Source organism: Mustela putorius, unplaced genomic scaffold, assembly GCF_011764305.1.
Source record: "Mustela putorius furo isolate JIRA1106 unplaced genomic scaffold, ASM1176430v1.1 tig00000224_pilon_pilon_pilon, whole genome shotgun sequence".
Classification (NCBI taxonomy): domain Eukaryota; kingdom Metazoa; phylum Chordata; class Mammalia; order Carnivora; family Mustelidae; genus Mustela; species Mustela putorius.
Genome location: NW_025421321.1, coordinates 24,826,438 through 24,852,758, shown reverse-complemented (window position 1 = coordinate 24,852,758; position 26,321 = coordinate 24,826,438). Strand labels below are relative to the sequence as shown.

The 26,321-nt window shown below is 37.9% G+C and overlaps 2 protein-coding genes across 6 annotated transcripts; one reads left to right on the top strand and one right to left on the bottom strand.

The window, feature by feature from the left end:
* The first annotated feature begins 237 nt into the window (after positions 1 to 237).
* Positions 238 to 23,993, top strand: MTIF2 (mitochondrial translational initiation factor 2). Of its 5 annotated transcripts, none has more exons than XM_004775659.2 (15): positions 238 to 294; positions 650 to 898; positions 2,142 to 2,364; positions 2,775 to 2,886; positions 8,873 to 9,044; positions 9,509 to 9,669; positions 10,567 to 10,743; positions 12,902 to 13,047; positions 15,040 to 15,164; positions 16,546 to 16,750; positions 17,117 to 17,369; positions 18,416 to 18,556; positions 20,461 to 20,625; positions 21,978 to 22,118; positions 22,701 to 23,993. In XM_004775659.2, the coding sequence occupies exons 3-15, from the start codon at positions 2,149 to 2,151 to the stop codon at positions 22,871 to 22,873; spliced, it is 2,187 nt and encodes a 728-aa protein (XP_004775716.1). In that variant the 5' UTR covers positions 238 to 294; positions 650 to 898; positions 2,142 to 2,148; the 3' UTR covers positions 22,874 to 23,993. The 5 variants fall into 5 exon arrangements, with proteins under 5 accessions (XP_004775716.1, XP_004775717.1, XP_004775718.1 ...); XM_004775660.2 differs by having other exon boundaries at positions 240 to 349; positions 650 to 813; XM_004775661.2 differs by having other exon boundaries at positions 240 to 349; positions 12,902 to 13,041.
* Positions 23,884 to 26,321, bottom strand: RPS27A (ribosomal protein S27a). The gene is made up of 6 exons (XM_013047399.2): positions 26,229 to 26,321; positions 26,063 to 26,127; positions 25,509 to 25,563; positions 25,018 to 25,103; positions 24,540 to 24,671; positions 23,884 to 24,070 (listed from the first exon to the last, which is right to left on the bottom strand). Exons 2-6 carry the CDS (start codon positions 26,108 to 26,110, stop codon positions 23,921 to 23,923), a joined length of 471 nt encoding a protein of 156 aa, XP_012902853.1. The 5' UTR covers positions 26,111 to 26,127; positions 26,229 to 26,321; the 3' UTR covers positions 23,884 to 23,920.

Genomic DNA, 26,321 nt, shown 5'->3' with positions numbered 1-26,321 from the left:
GGCAGCTCAAGCCCCAGTGTAGTAGCACTAAGGGACTTCCAGAAAGTGAAGGGACATGCCGAAGCGACTACCGCCCCGGGGAGGCTGCCACAGGTTGTAGCGCCCACTCCCCACCCCCCAAACTTTGGACACCCACTGGGGAACCTCCAGCATCCCACTCCTGACTGCCGCAGCTATTTCGGATTCGGGGATCCTATTTTCGGGAAGGACCTCTTCCGGCAGTACCGGAAGTCCGTCGGGGACCTTTTCCGGGACGGACTGATGGGCTGACAGATTTTGTCCCGGGCCCGCAAGGTGATCTCCGCTTTTCCTCAGAGTCGGGTCGCCCAGAGCCCAATGTAGCAGCGAAGTGAGTGGGATTCCCTTGCCGGGTCGTCCCGGGGGCCGTGTATTGTTGGCCTGAAGTGGCAGTGGCACCGGCTATAAACCCTGAGCGATCGGAAGCCTTTCTGCGAGGGCTTTAATCCCGGCGGGACCCCTCCCCTGGCGTAGCGAAAGCTTTATTCCGTCGGGAGCGGCGGACTAGCTCCCGCTTCCCGCGAGCCCCGCATGCCCAGGGCCCAAGGTTTCCCGGCCCGGGTTCCAGGCGAAGTTTTCGCCGGGTTCGAGGGCCGTCGTTTTTCTACAATGACTTCTTTTTACCTTTCAGATAAATTCCAAAGCTGACAGCTCCTACCTTAAGCCGTTCCCACTAACGCAGCTACGTGTTTGTAGCATCTCTTTTCGGGTTCCGTGATGAGGAGAGCCTTCCTAGCTGCGAAAGAACGGCGAATTGGGAGTCAGCCTGTCTTCTCGGCCTGTCATTAACTGGTGGTATGACCTTGGAGAATTCTTTTTGACCCCTCTGGACTCTTCATTTTCCTTTTCTATGAAATGAGGAGCTTGGAATAAGTAGCAAGTAAGGTTCCTTCCAGTTTTCACACCTGCATTATCCGCCCCCCCGCCCCCCGCCCCGCAGTGTGTTTTTCAGTTATCTGTCTGTGCTTTGGTTAGTCTCCATGTAGTGCTTTTCTTTCCATTCTGCTAATTTATGCCCGTGTTACATCTGGTTTTAGGCTCATTAAAATTCTTTTTCTTAGAGGAATGAATCTCTTTACTTCTTAGGCCAGGGACATGTACCTAAGTAAGATTTTTTAAAAATGTGCTTTCTTGAGGTGTTTCATGTGCCTAAGAATCTTCTATTGGAACTTTTAAGAACAGTAAATTTTGAAGGAAGGGACTCTGGCTCATTAAACTTTGAATCAGCATCCTCAAATGTAATGTCTGGAAGGTGGTACTCAAGAAATGTTGAGGAGAGAAACTGTACATCTTACATTATTTTAGTGGCTCTTTAAAAACTGAAAAGCAAAGCTGTAGAAATGCAGTACTGAGAGCGGAAAGACAACTCAAGGAGAAAATAACTATACTCCTGAGTTCTGAACTACACTATTAAGTTCTGTTGCAATTTTCTCCTAGGTAACTCTTCTTTTGTTACAAGAATAACATTCAAAAGGCATTATTCAATAGATATTTATTAGGTGCCTTCTTCCCACTCTAATCTTTTTTGGGGGAGGGGGAGGTTGGAAGAGGGAAAAATATTGAGGCTTGAAAGATAGTTCCAAGTAGAGATAGCATATGCAAGGATTCAAAAATTAGATGACAAGCCATCGGAAATTACAGGGGGGTCAGAGATAGCTCCGAGATAGGAGGGAGGGGACTGTAACAGTAACAGATGAAGTGAGAGGTTAGCAGAGGGCAGATTATGAGTCTTTATTTAGCATGTTTTCGTTAAAGAGGATAATGGCCAGCCACTGGAGGGTGTTTAACAAAGAGCTGATAAGTTCAAAATTGCGTTTTAGTTAAGTCACTCTAGTTGTGATCTGGTTAGTTGATGTTTCAAGAATGAAAAAAAAAATCACTTTGTAAATTGTATTTCAGTTCTGTTGTGGTAGGAACATCAACAATAATGATCGTTAACATCTACAGAGTAGTTAGTATGAAATTCCATCTTCCTGAATTAGCCATGAGTTCTTTCAGGGCGAGAATCTAGCTGAACTTATTGTTGTAACTCTAGCACAGTGTTTTTCATGGAGTAGAAATCCACTTAATATTTGCTAACTTGATTTTCATTAACCAAGATATTATTTTAAAACTTTCTCCAGGGGAAACATGAACCAGAAGATACTGAAATTGGAGAACTTGCTACGATTTCACACTGTCTTTAGGCAGCTGCACAGCCTGGGTCAGAGAAGGTTAGCACAGTGGAATCATGTGTTTTCATCTGCTTACCCGGTGTGGACAGCTCAGCTCTGCATTCGGCCCTGGCAAACAGACCCGCTCATTGGGGCGGCTTTATCTCAATATAGGCTTCTAGTAACAAAGAAGGTAGTTATAGATTTCTATCAGTTACTATATTATTTGGTCTGAGGTGAATTATTATATTATCTTATTTTATATATATATATATTTGTATAAATATATATATTATATTATTTGGGTATATTGTCATTATAGAATTTTATTCCTTAATGCTGGACTCCAGGCAGTAAATCTTTGTGAAGAAGGCACGTTCTAGTTTGTTATTCATTAATGCTGATGAATTTGATTACTTGGAAATTAGTATATAATAGTGGAGTAGGGGTATAGGACAGTAAATTTTAATCTAAGGTTTAACTACTTATGGGACTGTTGGTAGAAATAGGAGTTGTTATTGTGGTAGATATTCCAGAATAAATCTATATTGTCACTTAAAGTTTTTTCTTTTTCCTTCTGTATGCATCCTGAATTTTTAATAGGAAGAAAGATCACGGAAATCTCAGTTATTTTCAACAAAATCCAAAAAGGAGGTGGAGGTATGGATTGGAATGACTGTTGAGGAACTGGCCAGAGTAATGGAAAAAGACATAGGTGGGTCAGATAATTTTGTAAGGAAAAATATAGGAAATGGAATACTTACATTTTTATTTGCAATGAGACTGAAGACATTCAAAGATGAAAATTAGACTGATGGTTTAAAAAGATGTTAAATCATTCCAGTATTTTTCACTTTAGGTCATAAACTCTTAATTAGTTTCTTGTCTCTTTACCAGCCAAATATAGTTCTCTAAATTTTGCTTTTAATAAAAGTGAAAAAGATTTTCTTATCTGCACTACCCCTTCTTTCTCAGAAATTCTGTAGGCTTTTAGAGTAAGTCCAGAGAACGATTTTGGGCTGAGGTACTGTATACTTAACTTTCCTTTTGTTGTCTATAATTTCTGATTTTCTTTTTTCACTCATTGTAACAATATCTGTAGTGCCAGCAGAAAAATATTTTTTTTAAGATTGTATTTATTCATTTGACAGAGATCACAAGTAGGCAGAGAGGCAGGCAGAGAGAGAGAAAGGGAAGCAGGCTCCCTGCTGAGCAGAGAGCCTGATGCGGGGCTCAATCCCAGGATCTAGGATCGTGACCTGATCTGAAGGGAGAGGCTTTAACCCACTGAGCCACCCAGGCGCCCCCAGGAAAATATTTTTAATAGTAGCTTTTTTCTTTCTTTCTTTCTTTCTTTTTTTTTTTTAAAGATTTTATTTATTTATTTATTTTGAGAGAGAGAGATCAGAAGCAGGCAGAGAGGCAGGCAGAGAGGGGGGGGGACGCAGGCTCCCCAGCGAGCAGAGAGCCTGATGTGGGGCTTGATTCCAAGACCCTAAGATCATGACCTCAGCCAAAGGCAGAGGCTTGAACACTGAGCCACTCAGGCGCCCCTTAATAGTAACTCTTAATAATACTATTTTGTTTATTTTATTGTCATTTTTAAAAAATTCCTTCATTGCACTGTTGGTGTATTTATTACTAATTTAGGATTATTGGAACAAAATTTGAGTTCTCATTATTAACTAGCATTACAGTTCAGTAAATGGGGCAGCTGGGTGGCTCATTCGGTTAAGCATTTGCCTTTGGCTCAGGTCATGATCCTAGGATTCTGGAATCAAGCCCCACCTCAGGCTCCCTGCTCAATGGGAAGTCTGCTTCTTCCTCTGCCTTTGCCCTCTCCCCCAGTTTGTGTGAAGCATGTTCTCTTTCAAAAACAAATAAATAAAATTTAAAAAGATAACAGTAAATAAGAAATAGCCTGTTATTGTAGCAAAATAAAGTGACAAGGCAGACTCTTGGAAAAACAGAAAAAAATAATAACTCATATTATTGAGCTATTGTACCAGTACTTTATATATATTAACTCGTGTAATTCTCACAATGCAATACAGGTAGATGTAATCATTACCCCCATTTATAGGTTGAGAAACTGAGGCATGGAAAAGGTAAATAATTCCCACAGTAAGTGGTAAAGTGAGGATTTGAACTCAGAGTATGGCTACATAGACCATGCTGTTTTTCACAGACCAAATTATCTTTCAAGAATTGTTATTTTGTAAATTACAGCAGAGCTAGAATTTTAACATATTTCCCTTCTGAAAGTGTTATTACTCTTTGTACATGTACATCCTTACAAAGTAATAGAAAATTCACCCAGTCTTGGGCCTGGGTGGCTCAGTGGGTTGGGCCTCTGCCTTCAGCTTGGGTCATGATCTCGGGGTCCTAGGATTGAGTCCCACATCGGGCTCTCTGCTCAGCGGGGAGCCTGCTTCCCCTCTCCTGCCTGCTTCTCTGCCTACTTGTGATATCTCTCTCTCTCTGTCAAATAAATAAATATAATCGTTAAAAAAAAAAAAAGGAAAAAAAATTCACCCAGCCTTGCATTTTTATAACTTTGCAGTTTGATTATATAATCTGTTTATTAAAAAAACTTCAAGAGAACAAATACATATGGCTCTATCATTGACAGTTTTTCCAAGGAAAACTGTATTGATATAATTTTATAAATAATATTGGTAATAGATGTGACTTTTTAAAAACTTTTATTACTGGCAATTTTTGTATATATATGAAAGCAGAAGGAATGGAAAATAAGCATAATATATGCATAAGCTAGTGACAGTTATTAATCTATCAGTGCATAAATATTTCTGTATTTATCACTTAAAGATGAGGATTCTTTTTTTTTTTTAATCTGTTTATTTATTTTAGAGGGGGGGAGAGAGAGAGAGAGAACGCTACACAGGTATGGGGAGAGGCAGAGGGAGAGGGAAAGAGAATCCCAAACCAACTCCCTACTGAGCTGGGGGCCTGAGGCGACTCTATCCCAGGACCCATGAGATGATGGCCTGAACTGAAATCACAAGGCAGATGCTTAACTGACTGAGCCACAAAGGCTCCCTGAGGATTCTCTTTTTTTAAACATTGGCTGTCCCACCCCGACACATAACTGTAATAATCCTTTTATACTGCCAAATAATTAAAAGATAAATTTAATCCTATGGATTGATGCTCTAGACCCAAAACTTATATGCCATGATTTAAATAAAAGTTACCTATTCGAAGTTTATTTAATATTATATTTGCATCTCATTTGAATTAAAAATGGTAATAGTTTTGGGGCACCTGGGTGGCTTAGTTAATTATGCGACCCTTGATCTCAACTCAATTTCAGGGTCATGAATTCAAGCCCTATGCTGTACTCCATGCTGGGTATAGAGCCTACTTAATTTAACTACTGCATTAGCAACGTAAGGAGATTTTTTTCCTCCCCTGGGTCAATTAAAATAACTTAAGATGTAATATTTCTGGTTGAAATGCTTTGGGCACTTTTCTATTTGAAAATGTTTAAGTCTTGGATAAAGATAAAATAATATGTACTACTCAATGCATTTTTTTTAAAGGTTTTATTTTTTTATTTGACAGAGATCACAAGTAGGCAGAGAGGCAGGCAGAGAGAGAGAGAGAGAGAGAGAGAGAGAGAGGAGGAAGCAGGTTCCCTGCCAAGCAGAGTCTTGATCCCAGGGGACCCTGATATCATGACCCGAGCCGAAGGCAGAGGCTTAACCCACGGAGCCACCCAGACACCCCTACTCAATGCATTTAATATAGAGGGAAAGAGATTATCTCTGTATAAGCTACTTTCAAAAGTTTAGGATAACATTGAAAGACTAGTTACTGGATTATTAGGGGTTTTAGCATTATTAGAAATAGAATTATACTGGGGCACCTGGGTGGCTCAGTGGGTTAAGCCGCTGCCTTTGGCTCAGGTCGTGATCTCAGGATCCTGGGATCGAGTACCGCATCGGGCTCTCTGCTCAGCAGGGAGCCTGCTTCCCTCTCTCTCTCTCTGCCTGCCTCTCTGACTACTTGTGATTTCTCTCTGTCAAATAAATAAATAAAATCTTAAAAAAAAAAGAAATAGAATTATACTTATTATAATTTATATGTTTAGAGTTTTATTGTTCTCTGAGTGCATATCCATATAGATCATTTGCACCATATTCTTTTAAAATGTGCTTTCTTGGGAAAGTATGTGATGGGGATATACATAGGAAAGGGTTTTTTGGCATTATTACAGGGTAGAATCAGTGATGTGTGGGTCTGGTTTGCACCAGATTTGGGGCCGATTGCTAGCCTGAGGAAGTATGTGAGCCGGTAAACACAACCATTACAAAAATTAAATCATAAACAAAGGTATTATTCATCAAATCCCTTTACTCCTAATTATTTTACTGCATTTTACTATTTTCTGTGTTCTTGAGGTTATTTACGTCCATGTACCTATATGGTGGGAGTACAATATAACAGTGTGCTACTGCCCATCTCTTTCTATCTCTGTGTTTAGTGACTTCGTGTTGGTAGCTGAAATCAACCATGGTGGGAGTATTTGCACTATGGAACTTGAGAAATGCTGTAATAATGAAAGGTCTTTTCTTTTTTTTTTGGAGAGTCTTGTGAGTAAACCTTTACCTGCACACTAGTGAATAGGATATTCTTTTTGAATTGTGTTCTACTTATTTGAGGATCCCTTTCTTTCACATCTGTTTCTTGAAATATATATACATTTTTAAAATTTTTTTTTAAGATTTTATTTATTTGATAGACAGAGATCACAAATAGGCAGAGAGGCAGGCAGGGAAGGAGGGAGGAAGCAGGCTCCTTCCTGTGCAGAGAGCCCAATACAGGGCTTGATCCCAGGACTCTGGGATCATGACCTGAGCTGAAGGCAGAGGTTTTAACCCACTGAGCCACTCAGGCGCCCCTTGAAATATATATTTAAAGGGTAATTGAAAGTCTAGAAACATAAAACTATTTATCATCATCACAGATACATTAATTTATTATCTACAGGGAAATATGACAAATGAAAACAAAGTACATTAAGTAGAATGCAAAAAAGAATAACAAGTAAATATTTTTCCTGTATTTCAAGACTTTCTGGACACCCTAAATAGGTACATAAATGAATAAATAAGTTACATGTGTTATGTTTATTCTGAGACACTCTGTGTGTGTGTGTGTGTGAGTGTATGTGTGTATGTATACACATACAATTGATCCTTATTATTTGGGGATTTTTTTTAAATTTATTTTTTATTTATTTTCGGCATAACAGTATTATTTTTTCAGCACACCCAGTGCTCCATGCAATCCATGCCCTCATAATACCCACCACCTGGTACCCCAACCTCCTACCCACCCGCCACTTCAAACCCTTAGATGTTTTTTAGAGTCCATAGTCTCTCATGGTTCACCTCCCCTTCCAATTTCCCCCAGCTCCCTTCTCTCTAACTCCCCTTGTCCTCCATGCTATTTGTTATGCTTATTTGGGGATTTTTTTATTACCGAATTCTCAAAAATGTATTTATAGCCCCAAATCAATATTCAGAATGCTTTTGCAATCATTCCTGGACATGCGTGGAGCAGTGAAAAGTTTGAATTGCCCAATCACACATTCCTAGCTGAGGTTCAACAAAGCAACTTTTGCCTTTTGCTTTAGCTCTTATGCTGTAAACAAGCATCATTTTGTGGCTTATTTAATGTCATGTTTTCACATTTTTGTCCTTTTTGTTGATTTTGCGGATGAAGATGGCTCCTGAGCATAGTACTGAATGAAGTACTGTTTAGTGTTACTAACTTGCAAGAAGGCCATAATGTGCTTTACAGAGAAAATACATGTGTTAGATAAACTATGTTCATGTACTGGGTTTAGTGCTTTTGGCTGTGAGTTCAGCATAACTGAATTAACAGTATGTATTAAGTAAGATATCTTGAAACAGAAACACATAATATGTATTGATTAGCTAATGAAGATGTGATTGGGAACTGGAAGAACCTAACCTTGTATTTCCCCTTGGAGTGATGGTTTAGTAGTTTTAAATTCAGTATTTGTGATGGGTTTATAGAACATACCCACCGTGAATAATGAGAATTGACTATATATACATACACATTTATATATGCATGACATGTGTAACTACACGTTTTCAAAGAACTAGGCTGTGATAAACTGCTCAGTATAGATGTATACAACCTGTAATGTTTTATTGGTAGCTCAGATGATTCTTATGGTACATAAATATTCAAATATTTATGAATGCAGCAATGTCAATATAGATGAATCATATTTTATTTATTTTTTTTAATTCTTTTTTTTTTTTTTAAGATTTTATTTATTTATTTGACAGAGAGAAATCACAAGTAGTCGGAGAGGCAGGCAGAGAGAGAGAGAGGAGGAAGCAGGCTCCCTGCTGAGCAGAGAGCCCCACGTGGGACTCGATCCCAGGACCCTGAGATCATGACCTGAGCCGAAGGCAGCGGCTTAACCCACTGAGCCACCCAGGCGCCCTAGATGAATCATATTTTAAAGATTAATTTCTTTCAGCTTGTTTATGATTTGTTAACATTAGAGGAACAGCTTATATAATTGTTCTTTTCATTGAGTGTACTGTTCATATTTAGACATTTATTAATAGAGGTCACTTTTGTGAACATTTAATTCATGATCCTAAAAAGGCCTTCTCTCTTCCACCCAGATTGTATATATGAAGCTTTAATGAACACTGCTATTGACTTAGATTCACTAGAAGCACACTCACGTTTAGATGAAGTCTGGATCAAAGAAGTAATTAAGAAGGCGGGGATGAAGTTAAAATGGAGCAAATTAAAACAGGACAAAGTCAGAGAAAATAAAGATGCTGTAAGAAGGTAAAACTTAACCCCATATATTGGTGGAAGGAAACCACATAGTTTTATTCACACTTTATAATGGAAAGATACACCTTAAAATTTTTTTGCAGTTAAATTGATGTGGAATATAGATTAAATTTTTCTTCAAAGTGTTTAAAATATTGGAAAGTATATTCATGTTATAAAACTCTGAGGGTTATATTTCTTAGTTAACTGAGTGTGTATATTGATCCTGAACTTAAACCTCTTATTGAGTCTTATTGAATCTTAAAAATCCTATTGTTGTGAAGATGCCAACTGTACATGGGCAGTCATATATTTTGCTGTAGGTCATTGCATTTATGGAAGAGGAAGATACTTCTACCTATTCAAATCTGAATGTTGGGTTTTATTGTTAATGGTAGTGCACAGAGATGACTGCAAACCAATTTACTGGCTATAAAGATATTTAAGAAATGAAACTCCTTTGCTGTTAATTGTAGGCCTCAGGCAGATCCAGCTTTATTAACCCCAAGGTCCCCAGTTGTTACTATAATGGGCCATGTTGATCATGGGAAAACGACGTTACTTGACAAACTGCGAAAAACTCAAGTGGCAGCAATGGAAGCTGGAGGCATCACTCAGCACATTGGTGCCTTTCTTGGTATGGACACACATTATCTTACAATGTGCCTGGGACCCCCACATACTATTTTCTTAAACCAAGTGTCACAGTATGAGATAGACAAACTCAAAATAAAAGGGAAGCCTAGAGCTTCAAGCCATTGGTCTAATGAAATATAGAGCAGTTGGTTAATAAGGCTTATTTTGTACATTCTATAGGAAGAAAATAATATTACCTTTTTCATCCTGGCTCATTCTTAGTTTGCTTTAATGAGGCTACAGTTCTTCAGTGCTAGTTTTTGATAACGTTGCTAATAATTAAATAACAGCTACTATTTATTGAGCACCTAGCAAGTGCCCAGCACTGTGGTGAGCACCTTATTTATATGCCTTATCTTTTTTATCTTGACAACAACATCACGAGGTAGGTATTGATATTCTTACTTATAGATAAGGATGCTGAGGCTTGTGTAGATTAAGTTACTTGTTCAGGGTACCCAGCTAGTAAGTGGCAGAGCCAGGATTTACACTCAAGGCTGGGTTTGGGCTCAAATTCTAAGCTCCTAACCATATACTAAATAGCATTTGTTGCTGAGTGTAGTTGTGCAGCTGATGTTTGCTCATGAAGGGGAGACTGCCTATTAACTATTGCTCTGTTCTCCAGAATCAATACATACCAGTTGGTTTTTTATGAAAAGTGTATTCTAGAAAGAGTTTTAGTTTGAAATTATTACATGAAAGGAAAACCCTAAAGGTTTCAATGCTTTGTTACTTTTCAGTGTAAAATGATGATCTGTATTGTTCCTGATTAAGATTAATGGAAAGAATAAGTCATTTTAAGAATTGTTGATTCTGTTTGATAATTTCACATGTATTTCTTTGTATTAAGAAAGTACATATTTGAGTCCTCAGTGTTCTTGGGTTTCTGTTTCCACAGTCTCTCTGCCTTCTGGGGAAAAGATTACCTTTCTGGATACTCCAGGACATGCTGCTTTCTCAGCAATGAGAGCCAGAGGTGCTCAGGTCACTGACATTGTCATATTGGTTGTAGCTGCAGATGACGGAGTGATGAAACAAACTGTAGAATCTATTCAGCATGCCAAAGATGCTCAAGGTACCGTGTGGTTGACTTACATATATCAGGAAAGAAGTTGCTATTTTTTTTTTTTAAAGGGTTCTACTTAAAGTCGTTCTTTTGGGACATGGAGCTCATATAATCTTTCTGGCAATCCCAGGATTATTACAGCTATTTACCGATAGGGCTCAAAGACAGTTGAATTGTTTTCCCACAGACATAACTACTAAGAAGAGTGTAGTAGGATTCAACTGGGTATGTGGGATCACAAATACAGTCCATCCGATACTGTTTCCTTACTTGGCATAGTGTGAGAATGTAATGGCTTCCAATGACATTTTAAAAAATTTTTATCATGGAAGTTTTAAACAGTTACAGAAGTAAGGACAGAATAATGAACTTCTATGTATCCATCACCTAAATACATTAGGAGTTGCAAAGTGGTGATATTCTATTATTCCTTGTTCATATATTGTCCAGAATTCTCGGAATGGAACTTTTCAGGGCGCCTGGGTGGTTCAGTCATTTAAGTGTCTGCGTTTGACTCAGGTCATGATCTTGAAATCCCAGGATAAACTCTCAAGTCTGGCTCCCTGTTCAGTGGGGAGTCTGCTTCTCCCTCTCCCTCTGCTCCTTCCCCTACTCATGCTTGCTTGCTCTCTCAAGTAAATAAAATCTTTAAAAAAAAAAAAGTAAAGAGAAACTTTTCCTTCATATGCTTGAAATAAGTCCTTATTTGGTCAAAGGTATAAAATTGAAACTTTTAGAAAATCACTTAGGTATTTTCTCCCTTGCTTCTTCATTTAAAAACTTTAGTAATAGCCACTCCCTCCACACGCTTACTTTGTACATTCATTCTTACTCTGATATGACCCTACACCCACTGAGAAAATAACTGCTCTCTTGAGAAAATGTACCTGATGAAGCATGCATCACATTCCCCTAGGTTTGTTGGCATGAGAAAATTTTCCATATTTGGAATCTGGTCTTCTAGTTTCCAGTGTTACTTTTGCCTTTTTAATTTTTCAAAACTGCCTTAGCGTAATGGACTATGTTCATAGTGATTCTAGGGAATATAACAAAAAGAGGAAGGTGATAAATTTGCTGGGGATTTGCATAAAGCAGGTAGTTGAGATAGGATGAATTTCTTACATCATACTTTTTTTTTTAAAGATTTTATTTATTTATTTGACAGAGATCACAAGTAGGCAGAGAGGCAGGTAGAGAGAGAGGAGGAAGCAGGCTCCCCACTGAGCAGAGAGCCCGATGCCGGACTCAATCCCAGGACCCTGGAATCTGACCTAAGCTGAAGGCAGAGGCTTTAACTCACTGAACCACCCAGGCACCCCTACATCATGCTTTCTATACCTGTTCTCTTGTCCCTGTTAAGTTCCAGTTCATTCATACAGAATGTACTTTTTCATAATAGTAGCTTGTGGATTGTATGACTTTTTTGTTTCTGTTTTCAATTTCCCTTCTTTTGATACCTGAGGAAATTGCAAAGTTGATTCCCAACCAGAGAATTATCTCATAGCATTTTACGCAATTTCACTAATGTGAGGGTGTGTTTAATATTGACAAGTAGATTATAAGATTATTTGGCTCATTCATTAAGCAAGCATTTATTGAGACTCTACTATGATACTCAGTGAGTATGTATGAATAAAGAATTGCTGTAAATCCTAAAAGAAAGTTTATAATAATGCTACTTAGTTTCACCTCAGAATACAATGTTGGGCTTTAACTGACTTAATAGCTAGTTGCAGATGATCTAGTGGTTTAGAATTGGATTAAAATCTTCTCTTAATTTTTTTTTTTTTTTGGCCTGGAGATTATCTTCAGTGTAGTTGCTGATAATTACATTTAGGTTAAAAGATAGGCTTTTCTCTACCCCAAATGCTGCTTTTTGTTTGGTTGGTTTTTATCATCTTAGGTAGCTGTTCTTAATTCAGAATATGCTTATAATGATAGTTTTGACATCTCACATCCAGAATCCTCCTTTATGTGCAGAAGGCAGAGTAAAGGGGATCTAAAGCACATTTTTGTCTGTTTGTTTTGTTTTTTTTTTTTTTTAAGATCTGTCTTTTAGCTTAGTACATCTACTGAGTAAAGAGAAAGCCAGAAAAATTTGGTGTCTCACTCTCAATACCTGGCTTTGAAAGTGTCTTCATCTGCACTCTTTTTAACTCTCTTTTAGTTCCTCTCGTCCTTGCCATAAACAAATGTGACAAAGCTGGGGCTGATCCTGAAAAAGTGAAAAAAGAACTGCTAGCTTATGATGTGGTCTGTGAAGATTATGGCGGCGATGTCCAAGCAGTGCACATCTCTGCACTCACGGTAAATGTAGGCAGCTCAGAGATGATGAGTCCAGATGGGCCTGCTGTACCTAATGCACAAAGTGCCCCAAAACAGCATCTTGACACATAGCATTTGTGTTGTTTAGAAGTCCTCTGTAGTACTAGGCAAAGCTGGTATCATCACCTTGCTTTGGCAGATCCCCAGTCCAGGGTTACACAGCTAAATAGTGTCCAGTTGAAGTCCATACCTAATGCTTTTCTTATTATGAGATACATAGAATGAGAACAAATGGCAAATGTGAGGATAGGGTTACAGTAAGCTGCTAAAGACCTTTTTAAACAGAAATGAAATCTAATTTGTAATAAAAAGTTCTTGTTTCTATAGTGGAAAAAATACAGGTTTAGGGCATTTAAGGGAGATTTAAACAAAAACTTCACTAATACAAAGATTAAACATTTGGGTTCAGTTTGTTGTTATTGATTAATTCAATGTTTCTGTGAATTAAATTGCTGTAAGTTTATGTTATTTATGAGGAATTCCATTGTCTTCTCAATGATCAATTATTATTTTATGATTAAAAAACACCAGGGAAGCTGAGTATCTGCTGTATGACAGCATTTTCCAATTCTCTTATCCTGTACAGGTTGCTGCTAAGTGACATTTCCTTTTTTGTCCATTCTTGCCATATTCCATCATTTGTACATAATATACTTTTTTTTCTCCTTATTCACTGAAGGATGGTACTATATTTAGCTACCTTCCTCTAGTTACGTCTCATTTTATCTTTAATTTTCCTAAATGTGTTACGTCTAAGATGCTTAGCAATCATGCCTTCATTAATAGTAAAGCCATGCATGTTTTTCTCTGAAACTCATAAAATGCTACCTTGCATTGTTATCTTTCGATTCTACCCCGATTGCTTTTGTACTCTTGAAAGCCATGTGGCAAGACTAAAACATTTGAAGGCATGGTCACCTTTTCTCCCCAGGTACCAGGAGATGAGTAGATAAATGTAAAGCTGCTTAGCCACACTTGGAGTCAGGGCAGAGATGATTTCTGTGGAGCGGAGGAAATTGGGAGGGAGTGGCAGGAAGTAAGATGAGGCCTTTTTTTCCAAGTAGAGATAGAGGACACTTCATGCAAAGAAATACCCTAGCTCTGCTTTTCAGGACAGGATTTTGTAAATTGGAATAAATACTAGTAATAAGTGGATAGGCGAGCAAGTTATTTTATCAGCTTTGCTTACACTTGTCCCATTGTTTTATACTCTGACAACTGAGCAATCTCTTAGCTGACACAGAGAATGGAAAAACCCCTTCCCTGTCAGTTTCATCTCCACATAATCAGCTGTGTGATCTTGGAGCCGTAGAAAGCATAGAAACATAGATCATTAAAGGTGAAACAATCCTCTAATCTAGCTTCCTCGTTTTACAATTGAGGAAAAGAGATCCAGTGGGGAGAAGTGATTCTTCAAGATTGTATAGCTGGGTGATTACAGAGTATGTCTTTAAAGCCTGGGTCTGGTTCATACTTTTTCTCCTTAGTTATTTAATAAGGGTAAGTAATGTTTGATATACTTATTTCACAGCATTCTTAAGTTGATCAAATGAAATAATAGATGTGAAAGCTTGTTCAGTTGGATAAACTTCAAATGTAAAGTAGCATTGTAAAGAAAGTAGAGACGTGGAGGAGGGAGAATGAATGAATGAATGAATGAAGCATATGTTTATGAAAGGGTATTAAAGAGCACACTAGTGGCCATTCTTCCTTGAAAGATCTGTCCCTGGATCAGGTTTTCTTGCTTTACCTTCTTTTGTTCTTTCTTCCTTTTCTTTCCTCCCTCCCTCCCTTTCTCTCTTCCTCCCCTCCTCCTTCCCTCCTTTCCTTGCTTCCTTTCTAATTGGATAATTCATGCTTTTAATGCTTAAAGAGAAATGTATAATAAACTGTAAAGAATTGTTTGGCTTTCTGACCTTGGTATATAAATTTACAGATAATATTTTATTATTGTATGTTAACACCTTTTTTTTGTTAAAGGGTGATAATCTGATGGCTTTGGCAGAGGCAACGGTTGCTTTGGCAGAAATGTTAGAATTGAAAGCAGACTTCACTGGGCCAGTAGAAGGAACAGTAATAGAATCTTTCACAGACAAAGGAAGAGGGTAGGACTTTAAAAATTCTTGCTTTTTAATAATTTTGTTTCATTGTTTTTATGACTTGATTATATAACAGTATATTATTTTTATTGTTAAACATGAACAATATTTTTTCTTTTTATTTAAAGATTTTATTTATTTATTTGACAGAGAGACACAGCGAGAGAGGAACACAAGTAGGGGGAGTGGGAGAGGGAAAGTGGGCTTCCCACCAAGCTGGGAGCCTGATGTGGGGCTCAATTCCAGGACCCTGAATCATAACCTGAGCTAAAGGCAGATGCTTAATGACTGAACCACCCAGGTGCCCCATGAACAATATTTTCAAAGCATTTGCTTTGAAAAACATTTTGTTGCACTAGCACATAAAACAAAAGATGCAGTTATTAGTAGACCATAGCAACTATCTCTCTGTATCTACTAGTTACATTTAGATGACATAAGTAGTTCAGTTTGAATTTTTTTTTTCCCACTGACTTAACTGAATTGGTAAATAAAGCCTCATAGATCAACAAATAGGAATGAAATAGTAATTGTTGCATTTTAGGGTTCTTAGATTCTTTATGTCCTTCCCCATTAATATAATATATAAGAAGGTCTTAGGATTGCTCTTTTCTTTAATTTTTCTTCCTATCAGCAAGAAGTTTCACTGCTTAACAAATTAGTTACAGAAAGAGGATGAGGTCTCTGTCAGAGCACTCAGCTATCTGCACCCTCCACTACCATACGCTTATAAGAAATGGTTTAGTTTTTCCATTTTTCAAAAAAATTGTGATAAAAGAAGCATAACATTAAATTTACCATCTTAACCATTTTTAAGTGTATCGTTCAGTAGTATTAAGTATATTCACTTTGCTGTTCAACAGATCTCTAGAACTTTTTAATCCTGTAAAACTGAAACTGCATACACGTGAAACACTAATTTCCTTTCCTTTCTTCCCCAGCACTTAGCAACTATCTTTCTGTTCTGTGTTTCTGTGATTTTGATTACTTTAGATACTTCATATGGGTGGAATCATACAGTGTTTGTCCTTTTTGACTGGCTTATTTCACTTAGCATAATGTCGTTGAGGTAGGTTCGTTCATGTTGGAGCATATGATAGGGCTTTCCTTCTTTTTTAAGCTGGCATAATTCTCCATTATATGTATATATTGCATTTTCTTTATTTTTCAGTTGATGGACATTTGGTTTGCTTCCACCTTTTGGCAATTAAGTAGAAATGTTTTTATAGTATGAAAGCATGCATGGGAAGTGGGATTAACCCTGTGTGTACATAATATATGTATATATATATTTAAGTCTCATAAAGGTATCTTTGCTCTACTTAAGATAAGTGTTCTTAAATCCTGCTTATGGCATTAAGAATATATACATTTCTTTTCATTTTAGTCCTGTTACTACAGCTATAATTCAAAGAGGAACTTTGAGGAAAGGCTCGATTCTGGTTGCTGGAAAGAGTTGGGCAAAAGTACGCTTAATGTTTGATGAGAATGGAAAAACAATCCATGAAGCCTGCCCCAGCATGCCAGTGGGAATTGTAGGCTGGAGAGACCTCCCTTCTGCAGGAGATGAAATTCTTGAAGTAGAATCTGAGGTATATCAAGCTAATTCCTACATATTAGATATGATAACAGTGGTTTTAAATATTAATCTCTAATGTTATACCAAATACGTATATTTATGTTAACAAATACTTTTAGGCTATAAGGGCCCGTGAGGGGACCAGTAGTGCCATTTTAGATTTTGGCTATAGAATTTTTAAAAACTTGAGCCAATATTTTTAAATTAAATCATCTGTTACATACAAAGCTCCCAGATTAAAGTTTTATATGTCTCTTGAAATTTATAAAATTAGTGGTTTTATGTATGAGTTAAGCTAAGCTAAGTTGGGGAAAAATATAATGCATAAATTTCTGGTTTCTATTTAGTTAAATAATGGCTGGCTTTTTTCCCTGTAAAGCCAAGGGCACGTGCAGTTGTTGACTGGAGAAAGTATGAGCTGGAACAGGAGAAAAATAAAGAGGATCTGAAAATAATAGAAGAAAAGCGAAAGGAGCACCAAGAAGCACATCAGAAAGCCCGTGAGAAGTATGGCAACATACACTGGAAGGAGAGATCCTTTCTAAAGTACCAAGAAAGAAAAGAACTAAAACCCTTGAAGGCAAAAGAGAAAGAAGAAAGGGATTCACACATTCTTCCTATAATTATTAAAGGTGACTTTGGAAAGATTGTACTTTAAAACTAATTTTTTAAATATATGTATTTTTTCATTCTCACAATTTGGGCCATTAAATTTAAGCTAAAATTATTTTGGCATTTAGGGGTAGTGTGTGGTTTTTTGTTTTTGTTTTAAGATTTATTTATTTATTTGAGAGAGAAACTGAGAAAGAAGGGGAGGGACAGAGAAAGTAAAGCAGGCTCCATGCACATTGAGCTCGGAACCCAACACAGTCCTTGATCCCATGACCTGAGCCAAAGCCAAGAGTCCAATGCTTAACCAACTGTGCTATCCAGGTGTCCCAGGAGGAGAATTTTTTTTTTTTTTAAAGATTTTATTTATTTATTTGACAGAGAGAGATCACAAATAGGCAGAGAGACAGACAGAGAGAGAGATGAGGAGAAGCAGGCTCCCTGCTGAGCAGAGAGCCCCATGCGGGACTCGATCCCAGGCCCCTGGGATCATGACCTGAGCCGAAGGGAGAGGCTCAACCCACTGAGCCACCCAGGCGCCCCTAATTGAGATATAACAGACACATAACATTATGTTAGTGTCTGGTATATAACATAATAATTTGATATTAGTATATATTGCAAAATGACCATCATCACAGTCTAGCTAACATCCATCATAGTACATAATTACAAAATTTTTTTTTCTTGTGATAAGAACTTTTTTAAGATCTCTTATAGCAACATTCAAATATGTAATATACTAACTATAGTTGTTATACTGTATGTTACATCTCATGACTTACTTACTTTGTAACCAGAAGTTCATACCTTTGCCCTCCTTCACCGTTTTTGCCCATCCCTCACTGGAGGAGATTTTAATAAACATTTTCCTTGCTGGTTTTGTTGTAAATGTACATTTGGTTCATTATACTTTATTTAAAGTTAAATTTTAATTATAATGCTAAACCTAAATAAAAATGGATTTAGTGGTAAATGGCATTCCTATTATGGCTTTAAATAGGTTTTTGTCATTTCTGTGTCTTAATGCCTCTTAACACCAGTAATTTTAAACTTCTGCTGCATTTAGGTGATGTTGATGGTTCCGTTGAGGCCATTGTGAACATCATGGATACCTACGATGCTTCACATGAGTGTGAACTTGAATTAGTACATTTTGGTGTGGGTGATGTCAGTGAAAATGATGTTAACCTTGCTGAAACATTTCGTGGTAAGGATTCTCTTTGCTATTTGTTTAACTGTGTTCCCTAGAACACAGTGTGAACCATTTGCTTCTGTCTTTTGTTGCTTTTCTAGTCAATCTGCCATTTACCCTTAGAAGCATCCCCCTTCCTGCTGTAGTGGAGCCCTAGTCATGGAGCTGAATGGAATGTGCACTGCAACCTTTGGGAACTCTTTTAAGTCTCATTAGTGTTTCTTGTTTTGTTGTTTTGTTTTGTTTTGTTTTTTGAAGATTTACTGTCCTCTACCCCCTCCCAATTCCCCACCTAATCCAAGGTTGGTTATCCTTTATTTAGACTTGAATGCTCTTAATACTGTAATCAGTCTCTTCAACACTTCATCTTTTACTTTTGTCTACCTATTTTTTGTTTATTGGTAATTTTACAAATCATATATCTTATGATATACAGAAAGTACAAAAAGGTGACTCATGACTGTCATTTTAAGTCTATCGAGCAAAGCACCAACATTTTATTGAGTAATTAATGAATCTCTTAGAAAGGAGCTACTTCATGACTGGACTTGGTTAAAATTAGATGTTACCTGTACCATGGAAAAGGTATGTTTAGTAATGCTGGTTAATTCCAAGTATTTTCTAGGCACTGACTGGCCTACACTATACTATGAAATGTTGATAGTATGTTGAATGAATTCTTAATGATAAGACTTTCAAGGTTTTTCTCTTAAGTAGTTTGCATTTTATTTTTTTTCACTTAAGGTAAGAGTGTTTTGCCTTTTTTTTTTTTTTTTTTAAGATTTTATTTATGTGTCAGAGAGAGAGAGAGAAAGAGTGAGCACAAGCAGATGGAGTGGGCAGAGGGAGAAGCAGGCTCCCATCTGAGCAAGGAGCACTAAGTAGAACTTGATCTCAAGACCCTGGGATCATGACCTGAGGCAGACACTTAACAAACTGAGCCAACCAGGCGTCTCAACAGTGTTGTATTTTTTTATTCCCTCCAAAGTATTTGCAGTTAAATACATACTCCTTTTATTTATTTATTTATTTGAGAGAGAAAAAGTGTGTGTGTGAGCAGGGGGAATGGCAGGAGAAGAAGCAGAATTCCTGCAGAGGGTGGAGCTCCATCCCACCACCCTGAGATCATGACTAGAGCCAAAATTAAGAGTCAGACACTCAACCTGCTGGGCCACCCATGTGCCCCTAAATACACGATTCTTTGGTAAAATGGTCAGCTCCATGGAAATTCTCTCATTTCTAAAATAATTCTTGAACTTTACCAATTAAGGTACTGTAATTGACCATCTTTTGGGCAACTGAATACTTATGAGTAATCTGCAAAATGTTGTAGACAATAAGATTATAATTTAGTAGTACAGTTATTAAAATAATGTAGTATTTCAGCCCTAATCATTTTTTCTTATTTCTGTGGTATAAAAATTAAAGTTGTGTTTAGCAAACTGCCTTGCATACTATGGGTACTTTTGTCTCTTAAATGGATGGATTTAAAAACCATAATTTTCCTTATTAAATGATAATTTATAAAATCTTGTCATTGATTTGAAAACTAGTAAGTGTTCATGAGAAAAAATTATAGAATTTCTCATTTTCCCTACTTGCTTTTAATTTACATAGAAGGAAATAAAACTATTTTTTATAAGATTTTATTTATTAGAGAGAGAGAAGCTCAAGTTGCGGGGGTGGGGGTAGTGCTAGTGGCAGAGAAAGAGGGAGAAACAGGCTTCCCGGTGAGCAGAGAGCCCGATGCAGAACTCAATCCCAGGACCCTGAAATTATGACCTGAATTGAAGGCAGACACTGACTGAGCCACCCAGGTGCCCTGGAAATAAAACAATATTTAGATTTGAGTTTTTGCTTGAAAGAAGTATTTAATGCTGTATTTTTGCTACTTTATTGATTGTATTTCTGCTTGCCAGGTGTTATATATGGCTTCAATGTGAATGTAGGCAATGTTATCCAGAAGTCTGCTGCAAAAAAAGGAGTAAAAATTAAACTTCACAAAATCATTTACCACCTGATTGAAGATTTGCAGGAGGAATTGAGCAGCAGATTGCCATGCACTGTGGAAGAGCATCCAATAGGTGAGTGTTCACTGAATGTTGAACATTCATATCTTAGGTGCTGTAAATAGCACTTGAAAGCAAAGTTTAGGGGGAAATGTAGTTCACTGTTGAAATATCTTCACTGTTCCAATATATAGCCTGTGTTGTAGAAAAAAATGACTTACTATGGATCTGTTCAGTGTAACTACATATGTATTGTAAACACCTACCGTCTGCGACATTGTGCTTCAGCCTTGAGGATACAGAGGCCCTAAAATTTAGACATCAACAACTAATTGTAGTACAAATTAGACTGGAATGGGGGGGGGATAAAGATTATATATAGTGCTGTGGAGGAAGCCATTGATTTTTGTCCTGGAAGCTGGCAGGGAAATCCACCATGAGAAGATAGTTTACTTTATGTTTGAGTACCACGTATTTAAAAACTTTCTTCTAGCATATCCCTTGGCCAGCTGGAAACCTAAATTTATCTGAGACTTACTGAACCATTTTATCTGTTCTAATGGTCCGGAGATTTTAGATATTTTTCTGACCTGTTAAACATGACGATAATTTTCAGTGAAAAAAATTAAGCTTGAGTCACAGAATTAGTATTCTTAAGTGGATATAAATTACCAATGGGGAGATAAAAATAAGTCAGCTAAAAACTTTTTTTTTTTTAAGGATTTATTTGTCATAAAGTACACAAGCAGGGGGAACAGCAGGCAGAGGGAGAGGCAGGCTCCCTCCTGAGCAAGATCAATATGGGACTTGATCCCAGGACCCTGGGATCATGACCTGAGCTGAAGGCAGAGGCCCAACTAACTGACCAAGCCACCCAGGTGTCCCAACAGATGATCTTTGAGAAAATATATTGAGGGACAGCTGAAAAGTGGGTTTTTATAGAATGGACAGTAGACTATAATCTTCTAATACATTTTATTCAGCTAAGAAAATGAATTCCACTTTCTTTTGTTTATTCTTTTGGCAAACATGTATTCTTGTGAACCCAGGGATTTCATGGTTTGTTTTTTTAAGATTTTTATTTATTTGAGAGAGCCACTGTGCATGCAAGACTGAGAGGGAGAGGGAGAACAGGAGCGGGGGAGTGGGAGAGGGAGAAGCAGGCTCCCCACTGGGATGCGGGAGCTACATCCCAGGACCCTGGACCAAAGGCAGAGGCTTAACTAAGTAAGCCATCCAGGAACCCCTCATGTTTGTTTCTAATAGTGGTCAGGAAAATAAAGTTGGCAGAATCAAAGAAAACTTGGATTTCTGTCTATGCAGGAGTTTGTATTTTTCTTTTAATTCTTGCCATGCAGAATCTGTGAAATTATGTATTTCTTAGAATCTTTGTTTTCTGTGTACTTAATATTCTTTTCTTTTTTAAGGTGAAGCTTCTATACTAGCTACCTTTTCTGTAACAGAAGGGAAGAAAAAAGTTCCTGTGGCTGGCTGCAGAGTCCAAAAGGGACAGTTAGAAAAACAAAAAAAATTTAAATTAATCCGTAATGGAGATGTTATTTGGAAGGGTAAGCAACATCACAGTCTGTTCCTAGTAGACATCAGATCGTCACCAAAACCTTATTCTGTATAACCATCTGAAATCTTTCACTCCCATATCCTTGTTTAGGCCATTCCTTCTTGGGAACTCAAACCTGTTCTTAGTGATGGGCTCCCTCCAAGTTCTAATAACCTATAATAATAATCCTAATAAATCAGTAATCTGATTTTCTAAGCTTCTTAAAATTGGCCCCAAAACTACCTGTGTTCTATACTTTTCTGCAGCACTGTTATTTGCTTACTCCTTTTGACCTTTTGCCTGTAGTCTTTTGCTGAGTTTATCTCATTAAGTCCTGAATATGCCAGTCCTCTGCAAAGTTAATCTCTTTGAAATGGGAAATTTAGTTATCTTTCACTGTAAACCCTGTCTTGTTTACAGCAAACCATTTTCCGTTGGATTTTCCATAGTATTTAGTTGTCATTTAACCTGGTAGAACGGTAACACTTAAGAATTTCAGTTTTAATTTCCTTTTAGTACCAGCTGTATAGCACTTAGTAATTTATTTCTTGTTGAGTATATATGTACCTTGGATTTTTTCTGTTTTCTTAAGGTTCATTAAGCTCATTGAAACACCATAAAGATGACGTTTCAATCATCAAAACTGGAATGGATTGTGGTCTCAGTTTGAGTGAAGAAAAGATAGAATTTAAAGTGGGAGATGAAATTATTTGTTATGAAGAAAAACAAGTTCCAGCCAAGACTTCCTGGGATCCAGGATTTTAAAATTTTATTAAAAATGTAAACAATGGGGTGCCTGGTAGAGCATGTAACTCTTAATCCCAGGGTTCAAACCGTATGCTGGGCGGATTATTAAATAAATTAAAAACTATAAACAAATGTCTTGCTTTATTGTAGAGAGCATCTAGTTTTGCTTCAGTGAAGGTAAGAAAAATACCCTAGTACTTACTCCAAATATTAACATGGATAACTTGTCAAAATACTACAGAAATAGGAAACCTTATTTGAGCATGACTCCAAGTAGAAATCCTGAAAATAATGGTGTGGTAAAAGGCAATTAATTATTGGTATGCCGTAGAATATAATCACTTTATAGTAAACTTCAAGTGCATGTTTTAGTTGAGTGGTATCAAGATAAGCAAACCTCCCTGAATTTAGTTATGAACAAAATATGGTGCCAAGTACTTCCCCAAAACTTTATTTTTCAGTGTTAACACACTAGTGGACAAAGTGTTTAAAATTCCAAGATTTCACACTCAACATTGCAGAATGTTCCCTTGCTTGTAGATAGCATATATCCATCCCAGCCAAACCACCCAGGGACTCAGGATGTCTAATTTACTACTGAAAGCTTAGCCTTTACATGTTTTATATATGAAACAAATGAATCACAGCCTTTGTTTAAGCAATATGTAACACCAGTTCATACAAATTAGTGTTTCTTGGAGTGGGGGGGGCGGCGGGGGGCAAGCTCCCTCTTCCTCACCATGCCAGGGATCATTTGGCAAGTCTGGATATATCCGGTGGTGGAAATGGGTGGTGTGCTACTGGCATCAGGTAGGTAGAGGCCATGATGCACAAGGACAGTCCTCCAAGAATTACCTGGTCCAAAGTTTTAATAGTATGGACAAAAAACCTGACAGAAACATAAAATGGCTTTTACTTAGATAACTGGTATTAAATACAATCTTAATTTTTCTGCCAAAGTATGTATAGTTTATCAAAATGGTGTGATCATCCACTCTAAGTCACTGGAATAAAATTCAACAATTAAATGTTAGTTCATGTCTTTTATTATTAACTCATATATAATCACTTGTCTTCTGGTTTGTTGAAGCAATAGGTCAGACAACATTTGCCACAGTAATGTCTGTCGAAGTGGCTAGCCATAAAAACTCCAGCACCACACTCATCTGAAGGGCACTCCCGACGAAGGCGACTGATTTTGCCATTCTCATCCACCTAAATAAGTACAAACCTGCTGTTAAGATAATTTTATAACATATTCTGAAGTCTAAGTTAAGTGACTCAAAATTCAACCTTTAATATCGCAAAACAGTGTAGTTTTTGTATTTAAAAACAAAGCACTCAAAATCCTCACTAGTATTTATCACAACAAAATAGTTCAGAGCCCACTAAAGTCTTGCCTTGCAAGTGGTTGAGAGTTAAGACCTAAACCCAGATCTGACTTCAAAATCAGAACTTGGTTTGGAATAAGCAGCTAAAAGTGAACCTCATCATGTGAAGCTTATTCAAATACCAAACAGAAAACAAAAATTTATAAATTTATATAACAAAAATTTAATAGAAAGTTTAGAACCAGAGATGCAAACAAAATTAATCTGTGGATAAAAACGTTTTTATGAAACTGACACACTACCTACTGTGCGCTAACAAGGCACCCAGAAACGTTTTTATTACATTGGCTCACCTTATAGTATTTCAGGACTGCCAGTTTAACCTTCTTTCTCTTATGCTTATTCTTCTTGGGAGTGGTATAAGACTTCTTCTTCCTTTTCTTAGCACCACCACGAAGTCTCAACACAAGATGAAGAGTGGACTCCTGTTAATGGAAGAGGATGAAATAGGCTTTAAAATAATTAATGCTCATATTCCACTAAGGGGCAACTAGCTTCACACACCTTCTAACTGGATGTGATAAATACAATAAGTTTGGGGGAGGGGGAATCAACTACTTGTTTATAAGGAGATTTAAGAACACATCAAGTCACACCATGGGAAGCAATCTACACAATCCAGGCTGTGAGAAACTGTAGCAGTGTCTCTGAAATGTTAATGCAAGAGTCACCAAGGAATCTATTGCTAACGTTATTCTCCCCCACTTTTGCGTGCTCATCAAAACTTACAAAGATTTACATTTAAAGGACTGCTCTTTCCTCCAAACAGACCTTTTGAATGTTGTAGTCAGACAAAGTACGTCCATCTTCCAGTTGCTTGCCAGCAAAGATCAGTCTCTGCTGATCAGGAGGAATTCCTAATAAAAAATAAAGTCCCATCAGAACAAGGGCATCTGATTAGATTTATGGATAATCCTTACTCAGATAAAGGGTACTAATAGCAGTCACTGAATTCTTACTACAGGCTAGGCATGTTAAACGCTTGCCCAACTGACCTTATTTAATCCCAATAACAGTTAACACATTACTACTACCTTCATTTTTAGATGAAGCAGGGTAGAGAATTAAAATAGCTCACCCAAGTTCACAATTAGGAAGAGCAGCCCTCGTTGGCCCCAGGCACACAAATATTTGTTATTATTTCAAAAGCATTTCACTTTGTCAATCCGACATCTTCCAACCCCCCCCCCAACAGCACTTATGTCCAGTAGTTAGGCTGGGCCGGTACAGGTTAATTTCCTGAACTAGAAAATATTACTTGCCTTCCTTGTCCTGAATCTTTGCCTTCACATTTTCTATTGTATCCGAGGGTTCAACCTATGAGTTTAAAAATGCAAATACCGGTATCACAGTAAAAAAACTAGAAAAAACACCCAATTCCATTTGCAAGTTATCACAGAACCTAGCCGGTGGAGAGCTGAAGCCTACCCCAGCAAAGCTGACCACTCACCGAGGGGGCAGGCAACCGCCCCAGGACTGCCTCCGGCGAGCACACTTCCTGAGCCGAGCACAGCCCAGGTCCCACTGCGGCGACTGCGCCACACGCGCTCGCGCCCACCGGTGGGAGCGCCTCCCTCCCCCCACCGCGGGCCCCCTGCTTTGGCTACCTGGCCGGAACTGCTGAAGAGGTGAGAGCCCGTACTTCAGATATCGAAAGCCAGCCCTAGCCCCTACTCAGCCAACAACCCTCAATTCAGGGTCAGTTTTCAGAACCCAGGCTCTTAAGCGCATTTTACGGCAGAAAGCGGGGGAAGTCCCAGACTTCACTTCAGGCCCTTATTCAGGCCTTGACTTCCTCACACCACCTGACCCGTACCTCGAGAGTAATGGTCTTCCCCGTAAGGGTTTTTACGAAAATCTGCATCCTGGCGGCGGTTCCACCTGAGGTTGAGGAAAAGGAGGAGAAGGGTCAGACGTGGGGACACAGAACAGTGCACCGGATAGGCCGCTGGCCGGAGAGAGGCCCGAGAGCATATACTCACCACAGATGGCGGATCGGAAAGGAAAGCAAGGCGCCGGCCCACGGGGTTTCCTGGCGCCCCCGCCAGAGGCCCCACCTCTTAGGCGACCACGTC